Source organism: Heloderma suspectum, chromosome 4 (genome assembly GCF_057233095.1).
Source record: "Heloderma suspectum isolate Gila_16-S chromosome 4, 16-S_ref, whole genome shotgun sequence".
NCBI classification, from domain to species: domain Eukaryota; kingdom Metazoa; phylum Chordata; class Lepidosauria; order Squamata; family Helodermatidae; genus Heloderma; species Heloderma suspectum.
Genome location: NC_139461.1, coordinates 316,032,038 through 316,054,727, shown reverse-complemented (window position 1 = coordinate 316,054,727; position 22,690 = coordinate 316,032,038). Strand labels below are relative to the sequence as shown.

At 48.3% G+C, this 22,690-nt stretch overlaps 1 protein-coding gene across 1 annotated transcript in view; it reads right to left on the bottom strand.

The window, feature by feature from the left end:
- STAG3 (STAG3 cohesin complex component) overlaps window positions 1-22,690 on the bottom strand; it is a 120,748-nt gene that overhangs the window by 46,419 nt on the left and 51,639 nt on the right. Inside the window, exons 8-18 of the mRNA XM_084854617.1 lie at window positions 20,513-20,586; window positions 20,302-20,425; window positions 19,167-19,265; window positions 7,073-7,152; window positions 6,695-6,802; window positions 6,424-6,526; window positions 6,229-6,340; window positions 5,521-5,624; window positions 5,094-5,186; window positions 4,772-4,861; window positions 4,413-4,613 (exon numbers count right to left, since the gene is read on the bottom strand). Of these exons, the coding sequence (XP_084710743.1) occupies window positions 4,413-4,613; window positions 4,772-4,861; window positions 5,094-5,186; window positions 5,521-5,624; window positions 6,229-6,340; window positions 6,424-6,526; window positions 6,695-6,802; window positions 7,073-7,152; window positions 19,167-19,265; window positions 20,302-20,425; window positions 20,513-20,586 (1,188 nt within the window). The remainder of the gene's footprint in view (window positions 1-4,412; window positions 4,614-4,771; window positions 4,862-5,093; window positions 5,187-5,520; window positions 5,625-6,228; window positions 6,341-6,423; window positions 6,527-6,694; window positions 6,803-7,072; window positions 7,153-19,166; window positions 19,266-20,301; window positions 20,426-20,512; window positions 20,587-22,690) is intronic.

The following is a 22,690-nucleotide window of genomic DNA, read 5'->3' as shown; positions in this document are numbered from 1 at the left end:
ATCCATACTTCCAGTACTTAGAAGAGGGATAGAAAGGGAACAAAAAATACTCCGGGTGAATGACTGGCTATGAAGGTGGTGCCGACGAGAGAGATTTGGATTCTGGGACCACGGCCTATACTTCCTGGAAGATGGGCTGTTGGCAAGGGACGGGTTGCACCTCACAAAGGATGGGAAGAATGTGTTTGGCCACAGCATGAAGAACTTCATCAGGAGAGCTTTAAACTGGATCCTACTGGGAAGGGAGATCTAAAGTTGGGGGTAACAATGGACGTAGGCGCATGCACTGCAATGGAGAGAACAGCTCTAAGAGCACCCAATAATAGTCTTCAGACACATGTTGGAAGAAAGCCAGACTATGAAGCACATGGTCTTCGATGTCTATATACTAATGCCCAGAGTATGGGAAATAAACAGAACGAACTTGAACTCTTAATACAGGAGGGAAATTATGACTTGATAGGTATAACTGAGACTTGGTGGGATGACTCTCATGACTGGAATACAGCAATTGAAGGATATAACTTGTTCGAAAAGAACAGGAGGAACAGAAAGGGAGGTGGGGTTGCACTGTATGTGAAAATACATATCTCTGCACAGAAATACAGGAGGAGGAGCTTGGTAGCCCCCTCGAGAGCATCTGGATCAAAATAAATGGAGCAAAGAATAAAAGGAACCTGGTGGTCGGAGTCTACTACCGGCCACCCAATCAAGGAGAAGACGAGGATGAAACTTTTGAAAAGCAAATAGCCAACGTTTTAAGGAAGCATGATGTAGCAGTAATGGGGGACTTCTATTTCCCCGATATATGTTGGGAGACAAATTCTGCAAAACATGGCTCCTCCAGGAAATGCCTGACTTGTGTGGCAGACAACTTCCTCCTACAGAAAGTAGAGGAAGGAACTAGAGGATCGGCTATCCTTGACTTGACCTAACCAACAGAGATGACTTAGTGGATAAAGTAGCAGTTACAGGAACTCTGGGGGAAAGCAACCATGTTGTACTTGAGTTCTTGGTTCTAAGGGAAGCAAAAGCTGAGTGTAGTCAAACACGTATCCTGGATTTTAGGAAAGCTGATTTTCATAAACTCAGAACAATCATCAATAAGGTCCCATGGCAAGCGACGCTAACGAGAAAAGGAGTCCAAGATGGGTGGGAGCTTTTAAAAAAGGAAATTCGCAAGGCACAATTACAAACCATTCCAACAAGAAGAAAAGGTGGAAGACAACAGAAGAAGCCAATGTGGCTTCACAAAAAGCTTAGGGATGACCTGAAAACAAAAAAGGACACTTAGAGGAAGTGGAAAGAAGGCCAAGCAACAAAGGAAGAGTACAGGCAGGTAGCACAGAATTGCAGGGATGGCATCAGGCGGGTTAAAGCTGAGAATGAGCTGAGGTTAGCGAGGGATGCTAAAAACAACAAAAAGGCTTTCTTCAGCTACGTGCATAGTAAAAGGCAGAGGAAAGAAATGGTGGTTCAGCTATTAAATAAGGATGGCAAAACGATAACAGATGACAAAGAAAAGGCAGAGGTGCTCAATTCCTACTTTGGCTCAGTCTTCTCCCAAAAGAGGGTCTATGACCCCCCTGGCAAAGGCGAAGTGCAGGCTGAAGGGGCAGGATTGCAGCTTGAGATGGACAGGCATATGGTCAAGGAACACCTCATTACTTTCAATGAGTTCAAATCTCCAGGGCCAGATGAACTGCATCCTAGAGTCATAAAGGAACTGGCAGAAGAACTCTCAGAACCGCTGTCTATTCTCTTTGAGAAATCATGGAGGACGCGGGAAGTGCCAGATGACTGGAGGAGGGCTAATGTTGTCCCTATCTTCAAAAAGGGTAAAAAGGAGGAACCTGGGAACTACAGGCCAGTCAGTCTGACATCAATCCCTGGGCAAATTCTGGAGCAGATGATAAAGCAATCCATCTGGAAGCACCTTGACAACAATGCAGTGTTGACTTGAAGCCAACATGGATTTGTCAAGAACAGATCCTGCCAGACTAATCTGATCTCATGTTTTGATCAAGTCACCTCCCTTGTGGGCCTCGGAATGCTGTAGACATCATATACCTCGACTTCAGCAAAGCTTTCGACAAAGTGCCCCATGATATCCTGATGAGCAAACGAGCTCAAAGTGGGCTAGATGAAACAACGATCCAGTGGATCCACAGTTGGCTTCAGAATCGGAATCAAAGAGTGCTTATCAATGGGACCTTCTCAAACTGGGGAGAGGTAATGAGTGGGGTACCGCAGGGCTCAGACCTGGGCCCAGTGCTCTTCAACATTTTTATGAATGACTTGGAGGAGGAGGTGCAGGGAATGCTGATCAAATTTGCAGATGACACCAAATTGGGCGGGATAGCTAATACTTTGGAAGACAGAAACAAAATTCAAAATGATCTGGATAGACTGGAGCGCTGGGCAGAAAACAACAGAATGACATTTAATAGGGAGAAATGCCAAGTTCTGCACCTAGGAAAAAGAAACCAAATGCACAGTTACAAGATGGGGGATACGTGGCTCAACCACACTACAAGCTAGAAGGATCTTGGCATTGTTGTCGATCACAAGCTGAATATGAGCCAACAATGTGATGTGGCTGCAAAAAAGGCAAATGTTCTTTTGGGCGCCATTAATAGAAGCATGGCTTCCAAATCCTGGGAAGTACTAGTTCCCCTCTACTCAGCACTGGTTAGGCCTCATCTGGAGTACTGTGTCCAGTTCTGGGCACCACACTTTTAAGAAGGATGCAGACAAACTGGAGAGGGTTCAGAGGAGGGCAACAAAAATGATCAGGGGACTGGAAACAAAACCCTATGAAGAGAGACTGAAAGAACTGGGCATGTTTAGCCTTGAGAAGAGAAGACTGAGGGGAAACAGGATAGCGCTCTTCAAGTACTTGAAAGGTTGTCATAGAGAAGAAGGCCAGGATCTCTTCTTGATCATCCCAGAGTGCAGGACACGGAATCCTGGGCTCAAGTGACAGGAAGCCAGATTCCGGCTGAACATCAGGAAAAACTTCCTCACTGTTAGAGCAATACAACAATGGAACCAACTACTTAGGGAGGTGGTGGGCTCTCCCACACTGGAGGCATTCAAGACGAGGCTGGACAGCCATCTGTCAGGGATGCTCTGACTTGGATTCCTGCCTTGAGCAGGGGGTTGGACTCGATGGCCTTGTAGGCCCCTTCCAACCCTACTATTCTATGATTCTATGTCCCTTGGCTGCTATATTGTCCTTCTGGACGAAGACAAGGAGATGAGAATCTAGGAGGACTCCTGAATGACAGCAACAACTCTCAGCTCCAGCCAGTTGAGGAGACTGTGTTTTATCTCCTCTGGGGACCATTGGTCTGTGCCATCTGTTGCAAGAGAGAGGTGTCCAGCCCAAGAGACTGGCAAATGTTTTAACCTGGACCCTGGTTGGTTCCTCAAGAGGCAGACCACAGGATAGGTGCTCTGCCTGCATCCACTGCTGAAAGAAAGGCCTTGGGTGGCCTTTGCAAGCAGATCATAATTTTCAGGATACTTATATTGCTATAACAATAAACTAAATTGTAGGAGGATCGTAGAACAGGAAGTGGTCTTGTCCTCTATCTAGCCCAACACCCTGCTTGATGCATGAAATCAAGAGCTGGAGCATCCCCAGCCGATCGCTGTCCACCGTCTGCTTGGAGACTTCCAACGAGGCAGAACTGACACCTCGATAGCACGCCCCTTTTGCTTGCTGCTGCAGCAACCCTAGTTACAGGAATTTTGCAAGGACAGCAATACCCAGCCAAAAATAATTAGGGCACAGCAATTGCAACAATCCAGATCATTAGCCAGAGTGTGACTAATGACTACTCCTGGTGGGCACATTTTCAGATCAGCAAGGGAGAGTGACCAGTTAAGACAGATGATCACTTTAAAAAGAGTCAATGGAAGAAAATCATACAGTCCGAATCATACAAGGCCCAACTAATCAAGGCAAGCATAACAAGGCAAGCATCCTCTCCCACCATGATCGCTTGAGAGAAAGGACAAAAGAAAAAGGCAGGAGGAACAGGAACTCCAGAGAAATCATGTCGCTGCACAGGGAGGTCAAAAGAATGCAATTACTGACAGGGTGTGATGAAAGTGGGAGGATTAATCCAGCTCAGGATGCTCTGATCAGTTCCTTCATGGAGGGAGGAAAGAACAAAAATGCACAACACAGCTGTAGCACTCAAGAAGCCAGCCCAATCACCAACCCCACATTCCCCGGGTATTTCCACCCTGGTCCCTTGCGCTGTATACCCACACCAACACCCCTCCCACTGCTTCCCCCACAGCAACACTCACTCACAGAGCGCAAACACACACAGCGCTGAGATTTGGCCATTTCCAGTTCCCATTCAGTTCTCGAAAATGCCCTCTACAGCTTTTAGTACCTGGAGCAGCTCAGCAGCTTCGTGCTGGAATTTGTCCGCCAGGTGGTCCACCAGGCGGCTGCGAGCAAAATCGGCACGGGTGTAAAAAGTAAATTCTGGATGGCAGAGCACCTGGAGCGTCCGGGACGCTGACTCCAGCACCTCAGAGCTGCTGTGCTTTTCCACCACCTCCCACAGCTGGGCCAGCAGCAGTTCTAAGTACTTGGAGGGGGTAGGGAGGAAAAGAGACAGCAGTGTCAGGAGGCAGACTCTGGAGTGGCAGGTCTGTACAGGCTTCCTTGGGGAAGAGCCAGTGGACACAGCCTACAGCCCCAAATGAAGTGGCCTGGGGTGGGGGGTGGGGTGCATGTGCCCCCTACCTTCTCCAAGCGGCCCATGCTGTAAACGGTCAGGTCAAAGTACCGCAGAGCCTCTAGAAGAGGCACCACTTTCTCGGCATCAGCTGAGAACTGCCAGGAAGACATAAAGGGACCTTTAGGGTTCTACCTAGCCAAGCAAGGGCACAAATGAGACACAATGTCCCTTGCAAGGGAAGTCACCCCATTTCTTCCTGCAGAAACCAAGCCTAGAACCCAGACCCAAGAGGCAGGATCACAGGTAAACCAGAGTACAATGCTTCCATTTCTCCCCTCACTTCACAAAATGCCCCCCCCCCCCCCCCGCCACCATGATATGGTTCACCTTAGCCAGCAGCTGGGGCAGCAGTGGAATGAGGTGCTGGGTGAGTCTTCGGCGGTCCTCAGCTTGCGCTTTGCGTTCCCGAGCAGAAAACACCTGACAGAGCAGAAAGAGGATGGGGTGGGGAGACAGGAGCAGGGACTAGTGGATTAGAAGGGGAGGGGCTGTAGCTCAGTGGTGTAGCACATGCTTTGCACACAGGTGGTCCCGGGTTCAATCGCTGGCAGCGTCTCCAGGTAAGGCTGGGAAAGACCACTTCCTGAACTGCTGGAGAGCCACTGCTGCCAGTCAGTGTAGGCAACAACGGGCTATACAGACCCATCGTTTGACTCAGTATAAGGCAGCTTCCCATGTTCCTATGATTAAAGAGGGGAGGAAAAAAAAACAAGCTTGGAACTGTTCCAGCAGCAGCCCTCCACCCTTTGGTTACCTTCTTTCCAGAGAACCTGCCAACAGGTGGATGTCCCTCTGTGGCCTGCCGCATGCTGGCCACCAAAATCATAATGAGGGTGCTTTCCTGTCGGTCACCCAGGCCTGTTGAACAAGAGAAAAGCGTAGTGATGCAGCGAGGACGCAGCCCCCACCCCACCCAATTTGTTCTAAAGTTCATTTGCTAGTCTCCACTACACAATGTGGGTCCATATTACACATCTACTGAATGCCCCAGGTCCATGCTACCCTGTAAAGCAACTTGTGAAAAGTCCGGAGGTTGATTCTCCACATTCTCCAGGGCCCATGAAGTCCCAACTTCTCATTTCTGACTGAAGCCTGTTCAGGCACTTCAGCACTGATGCTCTCTCCACAAGCAGGAGCGCTTGCTGGAAGCTGTCTCATGGAGGTACCCAGCACCCTCCACTCCAGCTCAATCAGTCTTTTTCCACTGATGCCTTTGGAAAGTGTCAAATAAAGGCTGGAAGAGACAAATCTATGGTCTGCTGCAAGTGCCAGGCCCCAACTTAGTCCTTTCCCTTCCATAATTCCACTCAGACCTTGCAGTTCTCGGTGGGGCTTGGCCCATCCAAATTCATATTTTTAAGTATGCTTCTCCTGGCCTTAAGGCTGAACAGACACTGATACTCTTGTTGCTTCCAGCTGTCCTACACTTCTCCTCCCACAGCCTCCCACCCCCATTACTCACCTTCCGCAGGAGGCTCTTCCAGCAACAGCCCAGTCAGCACCTGCCAGTCCTTCAGAAGGGCAGCTGCACAGTCCCACAGGCTATCTACCAAATAGGCTGCATGGTCATGGAACTGTGGATGGAGAGCCAAGATGTGACTCCTGTCTGGGCAGGCCTCCCCCGCTGACATGCTGGGTGAACAGACCCCTGCCTCACCTCACTTTCAATGAAGAAGACAAGAAGCAACTGAAGGAAGACTCGGGTGCCCTCGCAGCGCTCCTTGGCCTTCCCCCAGGCACACATTGCAGGTGCTAGCAACCTACGAGCCAAGCCACTATCATTAGGAAAGAGGGAGGTGAATCTAGAATCTCGGGGAAGAGCAGGAGACAGCAGAGAGTGGCTGATAACCAGAGCAGGACCAAGTCTACTGCTCTATATGCCACAGCGCACTGGGGAAGAGGGAGAAGCAAGGCAGGACTACACTCACTTTATGTATAAGAATTCACCTGCAGCAGCAGCCAAAGGACGACTGGAAGCATACACAAGCGGAAAGACACTTTCACAGTCGGAGTCTGTGAGCACCTCGTCCATATTCCTGCATAGAGATTGGACTTCAGCATGCCAGTGAAGAGCTGAAGCTCTGCATGCAGAAGGTCCAAGGTTCAACCCTCGGTGGCATCTGCACGGACAGCTGGAAAAGCCCCTGGAGAGCCACTGCTGCCCATCAGCGTAGCCAATATACTGAGCTAGATACAACAACAGTCTGACTCAGCATAAAGCAGCTCTCAATATTGATAGTGCAGTTGGGGGAGAAGTGGAACTGCTCAACCCCAGCTGTGTCACCCCACTACCTGACATGACTCACTGAAGGATGAGGGTAAGCAGCCTGACAGCTTCCACTGCCACCTGGGGGTCCTTGTCCAACACCATGGCCACCATCCGCTCCTGCAGGAAACAGCAGAGGCACTTGGGCTGGGGACAGCAGTAGACACACTCACCCACATTTACAGAACATTGAAGTCCAATGTCTGCTTGAAGATACTTCAAGCAATGTCTGCTTGAAGTATCAGTCTGTTTACCGCCTCCCAACTCAGCAGAGCAGAGCAGGGCAAGCTGCTCCAGCTGGTCCAGGAACTACAGAAGCAAGCAAGCTCCCAGAGCGCAAGCGACCAGGGGGAGCAACCAGAGGGAGCAAACAGGGGGAGCAAACAGGAGTTGGCCAGGGGAGTTGCAGTGGTAGAAGAGACAAAGGAAACAGAGGCTAAGAGGTAAGTGGGCTGCCGGAAGCCCAGGGGGCTGCCCTTTATCCTTCTGATTGGCTGTGAGCTCACCAGGTGCTTCTGAGAGCTCCAACTGAATTGGGGGGGTGTGGCCTGAGTACTCCCAGCAGCTGAGTGGGCGGGAAGCTTCAGTCTGTTTCCCGCCTCCCAGCTGAGCAGAGCAGAGCAGAGCAGAGCAAGCTGCTCCAGCTGGTCCAGGGACTACAGAAGCAAGCAAGCTCCCAGAGAGCAAGCGACCAGGGGGAGCAAACAGGGGGAGCAAACAGGAGTTGGCCAGGGGAGTTCGGCAGGGGAGGTCAAGGGGGAGGGCCCTAACAGTTGAAGGCACACTTGGAAGAAACTGATTATCTAGACCCATTTCAGTCGGGCTTCAGGCCTGGGCATGGGACAGAAACGGCCTTGGTCGCCTTGGTGGATGATATGAGGAGGGCTCAGGATAGGGGTGAATGCTCCTTCCTTGTTCTCCTCGACCTCTCAGCGGCTTTTGATACCGTTGACCACGGTATCCTCCTGGACCGCCTGGAGGGGTTGGGCATTGGAAACACTGTATTGCGGTGGTTCCGGTCCTTCCTCTCTGGCAGGTACCAGAGGGGAGCACTGGGAGAGGAGGTTTCGGACCCGTGGCCACTTACTTGTGGGGTGCCACAGGGTTCCATCCTCTCCCCGATGCTATTTAACATCTATGTGAAGCCACTGGGGGCTATCATCAGGAGGTTTGCGGTGCAGTGTCATCAATATGCGGATGACACGCAGCTCTACCTCTCATTCAAATCTTCACCAAGGTTGGCCGTAGAATCCCTGTCCAAATGTCTGGAGACGGTGAGTGGCTGGATGGGGAGGAATAAGCTGAAGCTCAACCCTGACAAGACCAAGGTACTTTTGGTGGGAGACAAGAGGAGGCTGGGGGATGTTGACCTGGTGTTGAATGGGGTACAGCTACCCTTGAAAGACCAGGTCCGCAGCATGGGGGTCATTTTGGACTCCCAGCTGTCCATGGAGGCTCAGGTGTCAGCTGTGAGCCGGACAGCGCTGTATCAACTCCATCTGATACGGCGGCTGCGCCCCTTCCTTCCTGACCATCTGCTCCCATCGGTAGTACATGCCCTGGTCTCCTCTCGTTTAGACTACTGTAATGCGCTCTACGTGGGGTTACCTTGAAGACGGTTCGGAAACTGCAGCTGGTACAGAACGCGGCGGCTCGCCTGATTAAAGGCAGCCGCCGGCGAGATCACATCACTCCAGTGCTGAAGGAGTTGCACTGGTTACCAGTTGTTTTCCGGGCCAAATTCAAGGTGTTGCTTTTGACCTTTAAAACCCTATATGGTTCCGGCCCAGCCTATCTTAAGGAGCGCCTCCAGCAACACCAGACAGGCCGCTTAACAAGATCAGCCTCGGATGGCCTTCCCTCTGTCCCATCAGCCAGGACAGCTAGACTGGTGGGGACGAGGGAGAGGGCCTTCTCTGTGGTGGCCCCCACTCTGTGGAACTCCCTCCCTAGGGAACTCCGTCATGCCCCCTCTTTAATGGGCTTCCGTCGTGCATTAAAAACGTGGTTGTTCAGGCAGGCATTTGGGGTGGGGTAGGGTATTTAAAAAAAAAAAAAATTATGGTAAAATTTTATTGTTTTAAATTGTTTTATGGTGGGTTGTACATCGCCCAGAGTGGCTAGGTGACCAGTCAGATGGGCGATTAATAAATTTAATAAATAAATAAATAAATAAATAAATAACATTTTTTTCCCAATTTTTATTTTATTTTATAACTAACTTTTTTCCATTTATTTGTCTTGTAACGCACACTTCCACACCAGTGGGACTCTGCTTTTAACTTCTACTGAGTAGAGGAGCAGGCACAGGCTACTCTAGAACAATCACAAAGCTAGACACAAAAAGGGAAAAGAGGCAATGGAAGGACAGGACTCTCCAGTGGTGGTGACCTGCAAGGCGTGTGCAATGTTTGTTTTCTTGCCTGAGAACAACGTGGCCGACACCTGCAACAAGTGCAAGTTGATCACGCTGCTGGAAGAAAAAGTAAGTGGACTGGAGCGGCGACTGTCGACCCTCCGGGGAATAAGAGAACACGAAGAGTTCTTGGACAGAATGGGGGAACTACAGCAGCAAAGGGCAGACCAGAAGCTTGAAGAGCAACAGCAAGAGGAGGCAGTGGGAAATGCTGAGGTGAAGAAAATTGGAGTAGAGGATACTCCTTGGAAAAGGGTGACAGTTAGGAGAAGAACTAGACGCCACTCTGCACCAGTGGAGGCAGTGGAACTAGGGAACCGATTCCAGGTACTTGCAGATGAGACTGGAGGACAGCCTGCAGGGGAAGAATCAAAGGGGAACCTACATGAGAGTGAGCAAGAGGCTGAAGGTCAGTCAAACAGAGGCGATGAAACCCAGGCATACAACAAGAAGAAGAAAAGAGTGGTAGCAGTGGGAGACTCCTTGCTGTGTGGGATTGAGACCCAAGTATGTCGCGAAGACCCGTGGACTCCCCAGGTATGATGTCTCCCGGGAGGACGGATTAGAGACGTGACTGAACTTGAGTTGTACTTGAGTTCTTGGTTCTAAGGGAAGCAAAAGCCGAGTGTAGTCAAACGCGTACCCTGGATTTTAGGAAAGCTGATTTTCATAAACTCAGAACAATGATCAGTAAGGTCCCATGGCAAGCGACGCTAACGAGAAAAGGAGTCCAAGATGGGTGGGAGTTTTTAAAAAAGGAAATTCTCAGGGCACAATCACAAACAATTCCAACAAGAAGAAAAGGTGGGAGGCAACAGAAGAAGCCAATGTGGCTTCACAAAAACCTTCGGGATGATCTGAAAACAAAAAAGGACACTTAGAGGAAGTGGAAAGAAGGCCAAGTAACAAAGGAAGAGTACAAGCAGGTAGCACAGAATTGCAGGGATGGTGTGAGGAAGGCTAAAGCTGAGAACGAGCTGAGGTTAGCGAGGGATGCTAAAAACAACAAAAAGGCTTTCTTCAGCTATGTGCATAGTAATAGGCAGAGGAAAGAAATAGTTGTTCAGCTGTTAAATAAGGATGGCAAAACGATAACAGATGACAAAGAAAAGGCAGAGGTGCTCAGTTCCTACTTTGGCTCAGTCTTCTCCCAAAAGAGGGTCTATGACCGCCCTGGCAAAGGCGAAGTACGGGCTGAAGGGAAAGGATTGCAGCTTGAGATCGATAGGCATATGGTCAAGAACACCTCATTAGTTTGAATGAGTTCAAATCTCCAGGGCCAGATGAACTGCATCCTAGAGTCATAAAGGAACTGGCAGAAGAGTTCTCAGAACCGCTGTCTATTCTCTTTGAGAAACCATGGAGGATGGGGGAAGTGCCAGATGACTGGAGGACTAATGTTGTCCCTATCCTCAAAAAGGGCAAAAAGGAGGAACCTGGGAACGACAGACCAGTCAGTCTGACATCAATCCCTGGGAAAATTTTGGAGTAGATGATAAAGCAATCCATCTGGAAACACCTTGAAAACCATGCCGTGATTACTCGAAGCCAACATCGATTTATCCAAAACAAGTCCTGCCAGACAAATCTGATCTCATTTTTTGATCAAGTCACCTCCCTTGTAGACCGTGAGAATGCTGTAGACATCATATACCTCGACTTCAGCAAAGCTTTTGACAAAGTGCCCCATGATCTCCTGATGAGGAAACTAGCTCAAAGTGGGCTAGATGAAACAAAGATCCAGTGGATCCACAGTTGGCTACAGAATCGGACTCAAAGAGTGCTTATCAATGGGACCTTCTCAAACTGGGGAGAGGTAATGAGTGGGGTACCGCAGGGCTCAGTCCTGGGCCCAGTGCTCTTCAGCATTTTTATGAATGACTTGGAGGAGGAGGTGCAGGGAATGCTGATCCAATTTGCAGATGACACCAAATTGGGCGGGATAGCTAATACCCTGGAAGACAGAAACAAAATTCAAAGTGATCTGGATAGACTGGAGCGCTGGGCAGAAAACAACAGAATGACATTTAATATGGATAAATTCCAAGTTCTGCACCTAGGAAAAAAACCCAAATGCGCAGTTACAAGATGGGGGATACGTGGCTCAACAACACTACAAGCGAGAAGAATCTTGGAATGGTTGTCGATCACAAGCTGAATATGAGGCAAAAATGTGATGTGGCTGCAAAAAAAGGCAAATGCACTTTTGGGCTGAATTAATAGAATCATAGAATAGTAATAGGGCTGGAAGAGGCCTACAATAGAAGCATAACTTCCAAATCCCGGGAAATACTAGTTCCCTTCTACTCAGCACTGGTTAGGCCCCATCTGGAGTACGGTGTCCCATTCTGGGCGCCAAACTTTAAGAAGGATGCAGACAAGCTGGAGAGGGTTCAGAGGAGGGCAAAAAAAGATGATCAGGGGACTGGAAACAAAGCCCTACGAGGAGAGACTGTAGGAACTGGGCATGTTTAGCCTTGAGAAGACTGAGGGGAGATATGATAGCGCTCTTCAAGTACTTGAAAGGTTGTCACAGAGAGAAAGGCCAGGATCTCTTCTTGATCATGCCGGAGTGCAGGACACGGAATCATGGGCTCAAGTTCCAGGAAGCCAGATTGCGGCTGAAGATCAGGTAAAACCTCCTGACTGTTAGAGCAATACGACAATGGAACCAATTGCCTAGGGAGGTGGTGGGCTCTCCCACGCTGGAGGCGTTCAAGACGAGGCTGGACAGCCATCTGTCAGGGATGCTCTGACTTGGATTCCTGCATTGAGCAAGGGGTTCGTCTCGATGGCCTTGTAGGCCCCTTCCAACCCTACTATTCTGTGATTCTATGATTCTAAGTACTTCAACAGTGCTGTCCTGTCTCCCCTCATTCTTTTCTCCTCAAGGCTAAACATGCCCAGTTCTTTCAGTTGCTCTTCATAGGGCTTTGTTTCCAGTCCCCTGATCATCTTCGTCGCCCTCCTCTGAACCTTCTCCAGTTTGTCTGCTTCCTTCTTAAAGTTTGGCGCCCAGAATGGGACACCGTACTGAAGATGGGGCCTAACCAGTGCTGAGTAGAGGGAAACTAGTACTTCCTGGGATTTGGAAGTTATGCTTCTATTAATGCAGCCCAAAAGAGCATTTGCCTTTTTTGCAGCCACATCACATTGTTGGCTCATATTCAGCTTGTGATCGACAACAATGCCAAGATCCTTCTAGCTTGTAGTGTGGTTGAGCCACGTATCCCCCATCTTGTAACTGTGCATTTGGTTTCTTTTTCCTAGGTGCAGAACTTGGCATTTATCCCTATGAAATGTCATTCTGTTGTTTTCTGCCCAGCACTCCAGCCTATCAAGATCACTTTGAATTCTGTTCCTGTCTTCCAGAGTATTAGCTATACCACCCAATGTTGTGTCATCTGCAAATCTGATAAGCATTCCCTGCACCTCCTTCTCCAAGTCATTAATAAACATGTTGAAGAGCACTGGGACCAGGACCGAGCCCTGCGGTATCCCACTCATCATCTCTCCCCAGTTTGGTAAGATCCCATTGATAAGCACTGTTTGAGTCCAATCCTGTAGCCAACTGTAGATCCGCCCAATAGTTGTTTCATGTAACCCAGTTTTAGCTAGTTTGCTCATCAGGAGATCATGGGGCACTTTTGTCGAAAGCTTTGCTGAAGTTGAGGTATATTATCTCCACAGCATTCCCACAGTCCACAAGGGAGGTGACTTGATCCAAAAATGAGATCAGATTCGTCTGGCAGGACTTGTTCTTGACAAATCCATGTTGGCTTCGAGTAATCCCTGCATTGTTTTCAAGGTGCCTACAGATGGATTGCTTTCTAATCTGCTCCAGAATTTTCCCAGGGACTGATGTCAGACTGACTGGTCTGTAGTTCCCAGATTCGAGGTCCTTCAGGACATACGACGCAGCCACTACTTTGCAGCCAAACTGGGGTTTTCACCCAGAAACTACAGATTTCCAAAGAGGCATTTTGTCGCAATGTTTTTGGTTTGTTGCAGATTTCCCAAAGTTGCAAGCTGTCTGTCCCTTCCCCAAACAGAACCCACATTTTGTGGTGTGCGTGTGGTAGGCATGCCTAGCGCTTATGTCACTCTGTGATACCTCTTCACTCCTCCCCATTCCTTTGCAGCTGTGCAGCTTCAGAGGCATGGAGAAGCGTGCTCTTTTCTTCAACCACACCTTCACACATCTTCACAGCTTCGTATCTTCACAATGGCTGCTTTGGAGTTTGTGGCCAAGGGCGGGGTGGTGGTGTCTGGGGGAGTCAAAGATCTTAGAATTGTTGTCGATCACAAGCTGAATATGAGCCAACAATGTGATGTGGCTGCAAAAAAGGCAAATGCTCTTTTGGGCTGCATTCATAGAAGAATCGCTTCCAAATCCCGGGAAGTACTAGTTCCCCTCTACTCAGCACTGGTTAGGCCTCATCTGGAGTACTGTGTCCAGTTCTGGGCACCACTCTTTAAGAAGGATGCAGACAAACTGGAGAGGGTTCAGAGGAGGGCAACAAAGATGATCAGGGGACTGGAAGCAAAGCCCTATGAAGAGAGACGGAAAGAACTGGGCCTGTTTAGCCTTGAGAAGAGAAGACTGAGGGGAGATATGATAGCGCTCTTCAAGTACTTGAAAGTTTGCCACAGAGAGGAAGGCCAGGATCTCTTCCGATCATCCCAGAGTGCAGGACACGGAATCATGGGCTCAAGTGACAGGAAGCCAGATTCCGGCTGAACCTCAGGAAAAACTTCCTGACTGTTAGAGCAATATAACAATGGAACCCATTCCCTAGGGAGGTGGTGGGCTCTCCCACACTGGAGGCATTCAAGACGAGGCTGGACAGCCATCTGTCAGGGATGCTCCGACTTGGATTCCTGCATTGAGCAGGGGGTTGGGCTCGGATAATTGTGTGGCGGATAATTTCCTCCAACAGAACGTAGAGGAAGGAACTAGAGGATCGGCTATCCTTGACTTGATCCTAACTAACAGAGATGGCTTAGTGGATAAAGTAGCAGTTATAGGAACTCTGTGAGAAAGCGACCACGTTGTACTTGAGTTCTTAGTTCTAAGGGAAGCAAAAGCCGAGTGTAGTCAAACGCATACCCTGGATTTTAGGAAAGCTGATTTTAATAAACTCAGAACAATGATCAGTAAAGTCCTATGGGAAGCGACACTAACGAGAAAAGGAGTCCAAGATGGGTGGGAGCTTTTAAAAAAGGAAATTCTCAAGGCACAACAAAGATGATCAGGGGACTGGAAACAAAGCCATATGAAGAGAGACTGAAAGAACTGGGCATGTTTAGTCTTGAGAAGACTAAGGGGAGATAGGATAGCGCTCTTCAATACTTGAAAGGTTTTCCCAGAGAGGAAGGCCAGGATCTCTTCTCAATCATCCCAGAGTGCAGGACATGGAATCCCTGGTTGATCCTGTGGCTCCTGAACCACTGGAGCATTCTAAGACCTCCTGTGAGGCTTTGGCAAGGCACTTTGCAGATAAAATTGATCAGATTAGGTATGTTACTCTGTATGCTGTGGGTACAGTTAGTGAGCAAGAGGCAGCCTGTGGCAAACCGGTTTTGTGGGATCAGTTCCAGCTTCTTCTTCCTGATGAAGTGGACAAGGTGCTTTCATCTGTAAGGCCGACCACCTCCTTACTTGATCCTTGCCCATCCTGGCTCATTATGGGCTGCAGAGAGAGACTGGGTAAGGGGATCAGGGCGGTGGTGAACACCTCCCTTGAGGAGGGAGTGATGCCATCAGCCCTCAAGGAGGCAGTGATAAGACCGCTCTTAAAGAAGCCCTCCTTGGATCCTCAAGTTTTGAACAACTTTCACCCAGTCTCAAATCTGCCATTTTTGGGCAAGGTGATTGAGCCACGGGTGGCGATGCAGTTGAAGGCACACTTGGAAGAAACTGATTATCTAGACCCATTTCAGTCGGGCTTCAGGCTTGGGCATGGGACAGAAACGGCCTTGGTCGCCTTGGTAGATGATATGAGGAGGGCTCTGGGTAGGGGTGAATGCTCCTTCCTTGTTCTCCTCGACCTCTCAGTGGCTTTTGATACCGTTGACCATGGTACCCTCCTGGACCGCCTGAAGGGGTTGGGCATTGGAGACACCGTATTGTGGTGGTTCCGGTCCTTCCTCTCCGGCAGGTACCAGAGGGGAGCACTGGGAGAGGAGGTTTCGGACCCGTGGCCACTCACTTGTGGGGTGCCACAGGGTTCCATCCTCTCCCCGATGCTATTTAATATCTATGTGAAGCCGCTGGGGGCTATCATCAGGAGGTTTGGGGTGTGGTGTCATCAATATGCAGATGACACGCAGCTCTACCTCTCATTCAAATCTTCACCAAGGTTGGCCATAGAATCCCTGTCCAAATGTCTGGAGACGATGTGTGGCTGGATGGGGAGGAATAAGCTGAAGCTCAACCCTGACAAGACCGAGGTACTTTTGGTGGGAGACAAGAGGAGGCTGGGGGATGTTGACCTGGTGTTGAATGGGGTACGGCTACCCTTGAAAGACCAGGTCCACAGCCTGGGGGTCATTTTGGACTCCCAGCTGTCCATGGAGGCTCAGGTGTCAGCTGTGAGCCGGACAGCGCTGTATCAACTCCATCTGATACGGCGGCTGCGCCCCTTCCTTCCCGACCATCTGCTCCCATTGGCAGTACATGCCCTGGTCTCCTCTCGTTTAGACTACTGTAATGCATTCTACGTGGGGTTACCCTTGAAGACGGTTCGGAAGCTGCAGCTGGTACAGAACGCGGCGGCTCGCCTGATTAAAGGCAGCCGCCGGCGAGATCACATCACTCCAGTGCTGAAGGAGTTGCGCTGGTTACCAGTTGTTTTCCGGGCCAAATTCAAGGTGTTGCTTTTGACCTTTAAAACCCTATATGGTTCCGGCCCAGCCTATCTTAAGGAGCGCCTCCAGCAGCACCAGACAGGCCACTTAACAAGATCAGCCTCGGATGGCCTTCTCTCTGTCCCATCAGCCAGGACAGCTAGACTGGTGGGGACGAGGGAGAGGGCCTTTTCTGTGGTGGCCCCCACTTTCTGGAACTCCCTCCCTAGGGAACTCCGCCATGCCCCCTCTTTAATGAGCTCCCGTCGTGCATTACAAACATGGTTGTTCAGGCAGGCATTTGGGGTGGGTTAGGGTATTTTAGAAAATGTTTTTACTGTAGAATTTTATTGTTTTAAACTGTTTTATTGTATGTTGTACATCGCCCAGAGTGGCTTGGTGACCAGTCAGATGGGCGATGAATAAATTTAATCATCATCATCATCATCATCATCATAGGCTCACGTTACAGGAAGCAAGATTCCGGCTGAACATCAGGAAAAACCTCCTGACTGTTAGAGCAATACGACAATGGAACCAATTACCTAGGGAGGTGGTGGGCTCTCCCACACTGGTGGCGTTCAAGGGTTGTCCATGGCTGGACAGCCATCTGTCAGTGATGCTCTGACCTGGATTCCAGCATTGAGCAGGGGGTTGGACTCGGCCTTGTAGGCCCCTTCCAACCCTATTATTCTATGATTCTATATTCCACACTGTGCATACCTTTTATAAATTCCTTTTTTCTGAACTAAGTCCCAAGGGTTTTAGCCTTTCCTCATAGGAAAGGTTCTCCAGCAGACCTTGATCACATTGGTTGTCCTTTTCCGCACCTTTTGCAGCACTATCCCTTTTTTGAAAGCTGGCAACCAGAACTGTACACAGTATTCCATGTGCGGCTGGTTAAGAAATATTTTGTTGAAATAAATATTACATATTTATTTCCTCAAAATATTTCTTAATGAGCGTCCAGTGAAAAAAATTCCAGCATGGTATACAAAAATGTGACTAAATTACCTGAAAACAAAAAAGGACACATATAGGAAGTGGAACGAAGGTCAAGCAACAAAGGAAGAGTACAGGCAGGTAGCACAGAATTGCAGGGATGGCATCAGGAAGCCTAAAGCTGAGAACGAGCTGATGTTAGCAAGGGAGGCAAAAAACAACAAAAAGGCTTTCTTCAGCTACGTGCATAGTAAAAGGCAGAGGAAAGAAAAGGTTGTTCAGCTATTAAATAAAGATGGCAAAATGATAACAGGGGACAAAGAAAAGTCATAGGTGCTCAATTCCTACTTTGGCTGAGTCTTCTCCCAAAAAAGGGTTGGGAGACAAATTCTGCAAAACATGGCCCCTCCAGGAAATTCCTGACTTGTGTGGCGAATAATTTCCTCCTACAGAAAGTAGAGGATGGAACTAGAGGATCGGCTATCCTTGACTTGATCCTAACCAACAGAGATGACTTAGTGGATAAATTAGTAGTTACAGGAACTCTGGGGGACAGCGACCATGTTGCACTTGAGTTCTTGGTTCTAAGGGAAGCAAAAGCCAAGTGTAGTCAAACGCGTACCCTGGATTTTAGGAAAGCTGATTTTAATAAACTCAGAATAATGATCAGTAAGGTCCCATGGCAAGCGATGCTAGCGAGAAAAGGAGTCCAAGATGGGTGGGAGCTTTTAAAAAAGGAAATTCTCAAGGCACATCGTTTTATCGTTTTGCCATCCTTATTTAATAGCTGAACAACCATTTCTTTCCTCTGCCTTTTACTATGCACGTAGCTGAAGAAAGCCTTTTTGTTCTTTTTTAGCATCCCTCGCTAACCTCAGCTCGTTCTCAGCTTTAGCCTTCCTGACGCCATCCCTGCAATTCTGTGCTACCTGCCTGTACTCTTCCTCTGTTACTTGGCCTTCTTTCCACTTCCTCTATGTGTCCTTTTTTGTTATCAGGTCATCCCTAAGCTTTTTGTGAAGCAACACTGGCTTCTTCTCTTTTCTTCCACCTTTTTTTCTTGTTGGAATGGTTTGTGATTGTGCCTTGAGAATTTCCTTTTTTAAATGCTCCCACCCATCTTGGACTCCTTTTCTCGTTAGCGTCGCTTGCCATGGGACCTTATTGATCATTGTTCTGAGTCTATTAAAATCAGCTTTCCTAAAATCCAGGGTACATGTTTGACTACACACGGCTTTTGCTTCCCTTACAACCAAGAACTCAAGTACAACATGGTCGCTTTCCCCCAGAGTTCCTGTAAATGCTACTTCATCCACTAAGTCATCTCTGTTGGTTAGGTTCAAGTCAAGGATAGCCGATCCTCTAGTTCCTTCCTCTACTTTCTGTAGGAGGAAGTTATCCGCCACACAAGTCAGGCATTTCCTGGAGGGGCCATGTTTTGCAGAATTTGTCTCCCAACAAATATCGGGGAAATTGAAGTCCCCCATTACTACTACATGCTGTAGACATCATATACCCCATTACTACTACATGCTGTAGACATCATATACCTCGACTTCAGCAAAGCTTTCTACAAAGTGCCCCATGATCTCCTGATGAGCAAACTAGCTCAAAGTGGGCTAGATGAAACAACGATCCGGTGGATCCACAGTTGGCTACAGAATCGGAATCAAGGAGTGGTTATCAGTGGGACCTTCTCTAATTGGGGAGAGGTAACGGTAATGATTCTATGAAATGTAAATGTTACAGCCCCCCAAAGGTCTAAAAATAAAAAGGCCAAAACACGTTTGGCTTCCTACAATAATTTTTTTGCATCTTGAGAACCTGTTTCTCTTCTCTTCTTTGTGATCTGTATTTACTTAAGAAAAAGATGGGTCTGAGGTAAGAACTTGAAATGGCAGTTTTGGGGAGCAACAGGACCCCTTACCTTGAAGCGGCTGGTGAAGAGTTCCATTCGGGCTGCCCTCTCCTGACTGCGATACAGACTCTGCAGGGTGAGCAGGCATTTGAGACGGACCTCTCCCTGCTACAGGACAGACAGGGCATGTAGGAAAGAAGCAGCTTCTTCACATGGGAACAGCATGGCCAGAGCTGGAAATTTTCTCAAGGGAAATTCAGCATGCTCATACATGTAATACTTTCACAGAATGGTCTGAGCGCATTACCTAAACTACCCTGATGGACAAGAGACACATGGGCTTGAATCACAAGACAGTTATTTTTGCATCCAATATAACCATGGATTATTGCTGTCAGCTGGCCAAGTCTACACTTTTTCTGCTTAAATTCAATGGGTTTTAAGAGGCTTTAACTGCAAAGGACTGCAGGTCAGCTGTCCTACGTCAACTAACTTCAGCCTAAAAATCTTCATTTGGTGAACATCAAGTTGTAAGTCCTTTCCCCTGCACTTTGAGTTGAGAATCTCCTGGGATCAAATCTCGTATCAGCCATGAGCTCATTTAAACAAGCCACTCTTCTGTTAATCCCTTCACCCATCTGTAGAGCAGGGATAATACTGGCTTACCTTACAGAACATTACCAAGGCAATGCATGTGAAACACTTGAGATGGCTCACTCATCACTGAATATGCAGACTGTGTCAAAAGTCCCCTTTGTTGCTGCAACAAGGCCACCTGGCACTACTGCTACACTGAGCCTGCAAAATGGCTTGGCTGCCCACTGCACAGGTGCATATAGTACTGCAGGCAGAGCAAGGAAAAGCAAGTCTGTTCTGCAAGTCTGTTCTGTTGCAAGTCTGTTCTGTTGCAGAACAGAAGCAAGTCTGTTCTGTTGCAACTGCTAGAATCATTCCTTCCTATCCACCTACCACTTCGGAGAGAGCCCCTATCCCCTATGAAATAGCCTTGCCACCATGAACAATTACTAATAGTAGAAGCCAAATGGTCAGCAGGTAACCATGGTCAAGGTTCGGTAAAGAAGAGCAAGAAAAAACACAGGATGTCTTGTACATGAATCCTTGTATGTCTACAAGTGTTCTCCTATGAGCAGAAGAGTTTGTCTTCTTGATACGGAGTAATATCCACCTTGTCCCAACTGCCTACCTTATCATGCAGTGTCCAGCCAATATATTTGAGATACCCATCAGTCAGGAAGGAGGTGCTGTAATGCTGTATCCACTGACCCATCTCTTCAATGCAAATGGCACGTATTTCAGGTACAAGGTCCCTTGACAAACAGGGAGGATGTTAAAATGGACAGCATGACTCTCTGGCCCAGCCTCCTCTACCTGAACTTGCTCTCATGCCAGCTCACCGATAGCGATGAACAAAGACTCCCTTGAAGATAGCATTCATCAAATTCTCAAGCTCTTCCTGCTTCTCCTGGAACTGGGAACAGACAAAGTAGAATTCAAGATGTTTAAGCCCCCGCCAAGTATTTTACGAAGTATTTCTAAGAGACCACAAGTTCAAACAAAAAGAAATGTAAATTTACAGTAAGGTAAAGTATCTGAGATGCAAACTTCTAAGATAGAAAAGCTAGCAAAAAATAGATCTAAGAGAGTCAACACTCATGTAGATGGGGTGGTCAATTTCTAACAGACTTTAGGCAAAGCCCCTAACCAAAGGATCTTATAACAACATACCAAACAAGAGGACCCTCTTATGGATTTGTAACAAATTGGAAGCAGAGAGCAGACACATATGACATGCTGGAGAAGACCACAGTTCCATCGCATCCAGCAACCTGTTTCCCCATGGAGGCCAAACACATCTTTCTGGGAAGCTTCAAGCAGGACATCTTGAGGGCAATAGCCCTCTGCCATGGATGCTCCACCACAACTGGTACAGAAAAATATTCCACCTCTAAAACCTAGACGTGGCATTTAGCCAACATGACTGATTTCCTTCCTCCATGAATTTGTCTATTCCTCTTTTAAAGCCATCTAAACCACTAATCACCACCACATTGTACACTACAAATTACATGTATAGATTATGTACTTCCTTTTGTCTTTCCTGACTCTCCTGCCATTATGAAAGGAGAAAGACCAGTCCTGATGTACATGTCAGTCTGTTTCCCGCCTCCCAGCTGAGCAGAGCAGAGCAAGCTGCTCCAGCTGGTCCACGGACTACAGACGCAAGCAAGCTCCCAGAGAGCAAGCGACCAGAGCGACTGGACAGGGGGAGCAAACAAGAGTTGGCCAGGGGAGTTCGGCAGGGGAGGTCAAGGGGGAGGGCCCGAACATTTGTTTTCTTTTTAACAGACTTGTTTTTTCATTGATTTGTCTTGTAACACACACTTCCACACCAGTAGGACTCTGCTTTTAACCTCTACTGAGTAGAGGAGCAGGCACAGGCTAATCTAGAACAATCACAAAGCTAGACACAAAAAGGGAAAAGAGGCAATGGAAGGACAGGACTCTCCAGTAGTGGTGACCTGCAAGGCGTGTGCCATGTGTTTTCTTGCCTGAGAACAACGTAGCCGACACCTGCAACAAGTGCAAGTTGATCATGCTGCTGGAAGAAAAAGTGGACTGGAGCGGCGACTGTCGACCCTCCGGGGAATAAGAGAACACGAAGAGTTCTTGGACAGAATGGGGGAACTACAGCAGCAAAGGGCAGACCAGAAGCTTGAAGAGCAACAGCAAGAGGAGGGAGAAGTGGGAAATGCTGAGGTGAAGAAAAATGGAATAGAGGATACTCCTTGGAAAAGGGTGATAGTTAGGAGACCTAGACGCCACTCTGCACCAGCCGAAGCAGTGGAGCTGCGGAACCAATTCCAGGTACTTGAGGGTGAGACTGGAGGACAACCTGCAGAGGAAGAATCACAGGGGAACCTACATGAGAGTGAGCGAGACGCTGAAGGTCAGCCAAGCAGAGGCAATGAAACGAAGGCCTACAACAAGAAAAAGAGAAGAGTGGTAGTAGTGGGAGACTCCTTGCTGCATGGGATCGAGAACCAAGTATGTCGCAAAGACCCGTGGACTCACCAGGTATGTTGTCTCCCGGGAGGACGGATTAGAGATGTGACTGAAAGGTTGCCTGCACTCAAAAAGCCCACTGACAGGTATCCCTTTCTTCTCATCCATGTGGGAACAAATGATACTGCCAAGCGGAGCTACGAAGAAATCACGTCAGACTTTGAAGCTTTGGGAAGGGAACTCAAGAACTTTGGGGCCCAGATAGTTTTCTCATCCATCCCTCCCGTAGTTAGAAGAGGGATAGAAAGGGAACGAAAAATACTCCGGGTGAATGACTGGCTACGAAGGTGGTGCCGACAAGAGAGATTTGGATTCTGGGACCACGGCCTCTATTTCCTGGAAGATGGGCTGTTGGCAAGGGATCGGTTGAACCTCACAAAGCCTGGGAAGAATGTGTTTGGCCACAGCATGAAGAACTTCACCAGCAGGGCTTTAAACTGAATCATACGGGGAAAGGAGATGTAAACTTGGGGGTAACAATGGACGTAGGCCATGCACTGCAATGGAGA